At 49.5% G+C, this 7491-nt stretch overlaps 1 protein-coding gene across 1 annotated transcript; it reads right to left on the minus strand.

The window, feature by feature from the left end:
* Nucleotides 1-3413: 3413 nt before the first annotated feature.
* LOC149574089 (uncharacterized) lies at nucleotides 3414-6811 on the minus strand. The gene is made up of 3 exons (XM_089815956.1): nucleotides 4828-6811; nucleotides 4240-4708; nucleotides 3414-4209 (listed from the first exon to the last, which is right to left on the minus strand). The coding sequence occupies exons 1-3, from the start codon at nucleotides 6809-6811 to the stop codon at nucleotides 3414-3416; spliced, it is 3249 nt and encodes a 1082-aa protein (XP_089672082.1).
* Between the last annotated feature and the right edge of the window lie 680 nt (nucleotides 6812-7491).

Genomic DNA, 7491 nt, shown 5'->3' on the forward strand with positions numbered 1-7491 from the left:
CTCAAGAACAAGGCCCATCTTACATGCAAACTCTGCTACTGCGCAAACATAGGTTGCAATTAAAGAGAAATTGCAAGTCCGTCACAATGGCCCGAGGCCAATGCTCCGACTAAGTCAATTTTCTCTTGCAATCACCATGCCGCCATTCACAGAGAGATCTGCCCATTCACTTGTGATGCGACGCACAATCCAAGGGCTAGACGTGAGCTCGCCCTTGAAAGGCCACTTTCCAAGGCATCCCCCGATGACACATTGGAACGACAACCGCTGTCGAACCATTTCCCAATGTTGTGCCGATCGAGTTGGCACAGAGCCGCTATACGAGGGCTCCCGTTTTAGATCGAGTTTTAAAATCACCAAGAAGATGCGGTGAGGGCTGGCAACCGCTGCCAAACCTTTTTCCGAAATTGCGCCAGCTGAGTGACTAGAAAACATGCTTTACGCTGATAGGCACGCAAAATTTTTTGCTAGAGCGCCAAGCACCCACCTCATGGCCAGAGACAAGGGCTCGCCATTAGATCAACTTCGAAATCGCTGAATAGACGAGCTGTAGAATGGCAACCGCTGCCAAGTCTCTTCCGTAGTTGCGTCGGTCGAGTGATCGAAGAAGGTGATCTAAGAGAGGGTCCAAGCATAGGCATTCGTCGGGGGATTCGCACCGATGGCATAAATTTATGCAATACCCGAGCAACACCGGACGGAGGTGCTAGACGAGGGCTCCCGTTTTAGATCGAGTTTTAAAATCACCGAGTAGACGCGGTGAGGGCTGGCAACCGCTGCCAAACCTTTTTCCGAAATTGCGCCATCTGAGTGACAAGAAAACATGATCTAAAGGAATAGCACCCTCGAGGGTGGGCTTCATGCCCCTCTAATTGATTCAACGTCGGCGTCCACCGTTTCAAAATCCGACATATCCATCCGCCCTGATAGCGGCATTGAATCAATGAGGGGGCCAAGGGAGAGGCTCGCGGCAACCACCTCTCCCGTTGTAGCCGCGATAGGCACGCAAAAATTTTTTTCTAGAGCGCCAAGCACCCACCTCATGGCTAGAGACAAGGGCTCGCCATTAGATCAACTTCGAAATCGCTGAACAGACGCGCTGTAGAATGGCAACCGCTGCCAAGTCTCTTCTGTAGTTGCGTCGGTGGAGTGATCGAAGAAGGTGATCTAAGAGAGGGTCCAAGCGTAGGCATTCGTTGGGGGATTCGCGCCGATGGCATAAATTTATGCAATACCCGAGCAACACCGGACGGAGGTGCTAGACGAGGGCTCCCGTTTTAGATCGAGTTTTAAAATCACCGAGTAGACGTGGTGAGGGCTGGCAACTGCTGCCAAACCTTTTTTCGAAATTGCGGCAGCTGAGTGACAAGAAAACATGATCTAAAGGAGAGTCCAGGAATAGCACCCTCGAGGGTGGGCTTCATGCCCCTCTAATTGATTCAACGTCAGCGTCCACCGTTTCAAAATCCGACATGTCCATCCGCCCTGACAGTGGCGTTGAATCAATGAGGGGGGCATGGGAGAGGCTCGCGGCAACCACCTCTCCCCTTGTAGCCGTGATAGGCACGCAAAAAATTTTGCTAGAGCGCCAAGCACCCACCTCATGGCTAGAGACAAGGGCTCGCCATTAGATCAACTTCGAAATCGCTGAACAGACGCGCTGTAGAATGGCAACCGCTGCCAAGTCTCTTCCGTAGTTGCGTCGGTCGAGTGATCGAAGAAGGTGATCTAAGAGAGGGTCCAAGCGTAGGCATTCGTTGGGGGATTCGCGCCGATGGCATAAATTTATGCAATACCCGAGCAACACCGGACGGAGGTGCTAGACGAGGGCTCCCGTTTTAGATCGAGTTTTTAAATCACCGAGTAGACGCGGTGAGGGCTGGCAACCGCTGCCAAACCTTTTTCCGAAATTGCGCCAGCTGAGTGACAAGAAAACATGATCTAAAGGAGAGTCCAGGAATAGCACCCTCGAGGGTGGGCTTCATGCCCCTCTAATTGATTCAACGTCGGCGTCCACCTTTTTTCAAAATCCGACATATCCATCCGCCCTGACAGCGGCGTTGAATCAATGAGGGGAGCACGGGAGAGGCTCGCGGCAACCACCTCTCCCGTTGTAGCCGCGATAGGCATGCAAAAAATTTTGCTAGAGCGCCAAGCACCCACCTCATGGCTAGAGACAAGGGCTCGCCATTAGATCAACTTCGAAATCGCTGAACAGACGCACTGTAGAATGGCAACCGCTGCCAAGTCTCTTCCGTAGTTGCGTCGGTCGAGTGATCGAAGAAGGTGATCTAAGAGAGGGTCCAAGCGTAGGCATTCGTTGGGGGATTCGCGCCGATGGCATAAATTTATGCAATACCCGAGCAACACCGGACGGAGGTGCTAGACGAGGGCTCCCATTTTAGATCGAGTTTTAAAATCACCAAGTAGACGCGGTGAGGGCTGGCAACCGCTGCCAAACCTTTTTCCGAAATTGCGCCAGCTGAGTGACAAGAAAACGTGATCTAAAGGAGAGTCCAGGAATAGCACCCTCGAGGGTGGGCTTCATGCCCCTCTAATTGATTCAACGTCGGCGTCCACCGTTTCAAAATCTGACATATCCATCCGCCCTGACAGCGGCGTTGAATCAATGAGGGGGGCACGGGAGAGGCTCGCGGCAACCACCTCTCCCCTTGTAGCCGCGATAGGCACGCAAAAAATTTTGCTAGAGCGCCAAGCACCCACCTCATGGCTAGAGACAAGGGCTCGCCATTAGATCAACTTCGAAATCGCTGAACAGACGCGCTGTAGAATGGCAACCGCTGCCAAGTCTCTTCCGTAGTTGCGTCGGTGGAGTGATCGAAGAAGGTGATCTAAGAGAGGGTCCAAGCGTAGGCATTCGTTGGGGGATTCGCGCCGATGGCATAAATTTATGCAATACCCGAGCAACACCGGACGGAGGTGCTAGACGAGGGCTCCCGTTTTAGATCGAGTTTTAAAATCACCGAGTAGACGCGGTGAGGGCTGGCAACCGCTGCCAAACCTTTTTCCAAAATTGCGCCAGCTGAGTGACAAGAAAACATGATACTCAATGGAACACCCCAATACTTCACCACATTCTTGAAAAAATAGTCCGCAGCATCCTCCGCCTTACATGGTGCCTTGCACGCTACAAATGTGGCATACTTGGAGAATCTGTCAACCACAACCATGATACTTGTATACCCATTCACATCAGGCAACCCTGTGATGAAATCCATGCTTACACTTGCCCATGGTCTTACTGGAACGGGAAGCGGCTGTAACAAACCTCCTGGAGGTCTGGTCACCGCCTTGTCCTGCTGACAGATGAGACAACTCCTGACATACTCATCTACATCTTTTCTCATGTTCTGCAAGTAGAACCCTCTTTCAAGCAATGCAAGGGTCCTCTTCTACCCTGGATGCCCTGCCCAAGGACTATCATGACATTCATGTAGGACTTCCCTCCTTACATTCTTCCACTTGGGAAGGTAGACTCGATCCTGGGTAAAGACCAATAACCCATCTTGAATACTGAACTTGCGAGTTCTACCCTCTGATGCTTGCTTGAACAATTTAGCTGCCTGAGGATCCATTTGATATCCTTCCTTGATTGTCCTCATGACCTCCTCGGATAATGTCACACGGCTAGCCCCTAGCTGAGCCCCTTGATCCTCCCCAATAGCAACTAACTGTCCCTTTCGACTTAGAGCATCCGCCACCACATTCTGTTTTCCTGGATTATACAGGATCTCAAAGTCGAACTCTGCCAGAAACTCTTGCCATCTGGCCTGCTTCGGTGTCAACTGAGCTTGAGTCTTAAAATAAGTTGAGGAGACGTTGTCTGTCTTCACAATGAACTGTGTCCCCAAGAGATAATGTCTCCAAGTCCTGAGACAATGTATGATGCCTGTCATCTCCTTCTCATGGGCAGGATAATTTTTCTCCCTGTCCTGCAACTTCCTTGACTCATATGCAACGGGATGTCCATTTTGCATTAACACTCCCCCAACTGCATAATCCGAAGCGTCACATTGGACTTCAAATGATCCTGTGAAATCAGGTAGTGCCAACACTGGTGAAGAAGTGAGCTTCTCCTTCAATCCGTCGAATGCATTCTGACACTTCTCTGACCACCACCATTTTCTATCCTTCTTCAGGAGATCTGTCAAAGGGGCCGCAAGCTTGGAATACCCCTCAACAAATTTCCTGTAGTAGTTTGCCAAACCCAGAAACTACCTCACTTCATGAACATTGTTCAAGGGTTCCCAATCCCGGATGGCTTGCAATTTCTCTGGATCTGGATGAATCAGACCGTGACCCACTATATGACCCAAGAAGTGCACCTCCTCTTGAGCAAAGGAACACTTTTCCTTCTTCACATATAGTTTGTGCTCCCTGAGCAACTCAAAAACTTCTGCCAAATGTTGCTTGTGTTCCTCCATATTCTTGCTGTATACCAGGATGTCATCCAAATACACCACCACAGACTTATCCAATAGAGGGCGAAACACATCGTTCATGAGTGTGCAAAATGTTGCGGGCGCATTGCATAGCCCAAAGGGCATCACCATGAACTCGTATGACCCATACCTTGTCACACATGCAACTTTCTCTTCATCCCCTGCAGCAATCCTCACTTGATAATAGCCCTGCTTCAGATCAAGCTTGCTGAACACCCTCGCTCCTGATAAGCGATCAAAACAATCTGCAATGAGTGGGAGGGGATACTTATTCTTGATGGTTAACTTATTTAGAGCTCTGAAGTCGATGCATAACCTCAATGTTCCATCCTTCTTCTTTTGAAACAACACAGGAGCTCCATACGGAGAACGGGATGGTCTGATATACCCCGCCTCAAGCAATTCTTCCAACTGCTTCTTAAGTTCAACCATCTCAGGCCCTGACAACCGATATGGTGCCTGAGCAGGAGGCCTTCCCCCGGTATCAACTCGATCTTATGATCTATAGCTCTTCTGATAGGGAGTTGTGTGGGAAACTTGGCCGGCATGAGGTCTCCAAAATCCGATATGACCTCCTCTACTTCTGTTGGAATCGGTGTCACCTTGACTCCTTCTAGCTCATCCCAACCTCCAAGTAGTGCTGCCAAGAACATGGGTTCTTTATCTTTCTTTCTGGCTACCTTATTCATGCTCATAGCTGAAACCATTGGAGCCTTCCCAGACTGCCACCGATCTGATGTCTTCACCATACATGGGTGTTGCGGATCTAAGAACAAAATTGACTCCAAATGAGGCATCACTGCCACTTTACCCAATCTCAAAAATTCTTGCCCCAAAATCAACTCAAAATCATCCATTTCAATCGCCATAAGATCCATGTGGCCTTGCCACATGCCTACTTTTACTAGTGTGCCTTTCACAACACCAGTTACTCGCTTGGCAGGTGAGTTCACTGCCTTAAAGGAACTTGTGCCTGGTTGCACCTTAAGTCCCAGTTCCACAGCTCTCCTAGCTGAGATATAGTTGTGTGTGCCCAACCCTTGGATCACCCCCATCACTGACGATGAACCATCCTTCTCCGCAATCTCATTCTGCGTTGAAGACAACCTTTGTCTCTCTGGACATTCCTTAGCCCAATGGCCTTTGTTGCCGCAGACAAAACACCCCTTGTTCTTTGGGTTCTTAGGCTTGGTCTTAGCCTCATCACCACCTTTCTTGCCCGTTTCCTTCTTGTCTTTGGGTTTTGACGACCCTGTCATCTTTATGCTTGAAGAAGGTCCAGCTGACTTTGTAGTACCACTACTCTTCTCGTCATTCTTTTTCTGGAACAGCTTCTTCTCACTTTTCTGAAATGGCCCACTGTTGTTGGCATCCTTGCCGAATTGGTGATCTTCGAGAACGGCCGCAATGGCAATGGCTTCCTCAGCTGTTTGAGGTCTAGCTTTCCTTACTTCAGCCATTGGCCCTGGCTTCAAGCCAGTTATGAAGAAATGCACTTTTTCTTCCTCTACCCAGTTTGGCATTTGCAGCATATATGTCCGGTAGGTCTGGATGTAATCCCTCATTGACCCCGTCTGCCTCATATATCTGAATTTATACCTCAGTTCCAAATCTGCACTCTCGGGCTTAAACTGTTGTTTGAGCAGTGCACACAAATCTTCCCAATTGTTCACTGTTGGAACTGGCCTTCCTGCCTTCTGGTCTTCCAGCCTGGTTCTCCACCACAACTTGGCCTCACCTGAGAGACAACAAACCGCCTCATCAAGCTTCTCCTCATCGGTGTAACCTCTGAGTGATTTCAGAAATCTTTCCATATCAAATACAAAATTTTCCAACACCTTGTCATCCCTCTTTCCGTCGTAGGGTACAGGGGGCTTCCTCTTGTGCCCGGCCTTGCTTCCACCTCCTTGAGTGAAGACTGCCTTCATGAAGTCAACCTCCTTGACTAACCTCTGCACCTCTGATACCAAAGTCTGGCAGTCTGAAATCATGGTATTATGCTCCCCTGATAAGGTTTGGAATTCAGTTGACAATGCCGCATGATCATCTCGCAACTTCTTGTGAGCTTCTCCCAAAAGAGCATGATCATCGGACAGTGAGTTGTGCTCTTGCGTAAGAGACTGTAACTCCATTGTCACTCTCCCAGAGTCCTCCAAAATGTCTTTGACATCCGCCTCCAGTTGCTCTATCCTACGAGCTGCGGCAATGTCCTCTATGGACTCCATTCGACTTTCCAAGTCGTTGATTCTATCGCCTCCCCTCAGTGTGTTCCTAGGCCCAGTGTTGATATTAGGCCTTGGAGGTCTCCCTGCGGAGTACTCCTCCGATGATGCCTCCTCTCCAGACATCCAAGTCTCTTCTCCAGACAACTACTCAGTACTGACTGTCAAGCTGTGGGAGTATCAAGCTGCTTGGCTCTGATACCAACTGTCACGGGGCTAGATTTTTACCTCGTGCGGCACTGGCGATCTCCCCCAGATGGGACGATCCCAGACTACGCCTGTCTCCTTACTCCCTTAGCTCAGCTCCTGCATACACTTGGTTAGCACAATACAAAATATCTTTGCACAGCGGAATAAAGCTCAACACACAATGAACACAGTATTTTGGGGTAACAAGTAGCTTTATTGATTATCACAAATGGCCCTTGGCCCGTGTTACATCAAACTCAACAGAATTGTTGATCACTACCCGAGTGCTTGCCCTAGCACCCAATACAAGTTCCCACCCCTAGTTGTGCATCCACTCTTAGAACACTGGCACAACCATATGCACCTCACCCAACCTTGGCTGTTGCTCTTCACGTAGATTCCACACCCCCAACACCCTGTGTCGTTGGAACTTGCCGAAGCAACCCTGAATCTCTCTTGACCCCTGGCTAACTTACACGGATAGGACCCAGGCCTCCCCCAGTTGGGGAGCCCAAGTCAAACTGGCTCTTAGCACTTCACTACCACTACTCTGCTTCACATCACCACACTGCAATCTTTGAACACTCTGCTCGTTGATAGCTGTTGTGTGCCTCCTT

This window comes from Cupressus sempervirens, chromosome 2 (assembly GCF_028749045.1).
Source record: "Cupressus sempervirens isolate cs-2001-9-10 chromosome 2, ASM2874904v1, whole genome shotgun sequence".
In the NCBI taxonomy this organism is placed as follows: domain Eukaryota; kingdom Viridiplantae; phylum Streptophyta; class Pinopsida; order Cupressales; family Cupressaceae; genus Cupressus; species Cupressus sempervirens.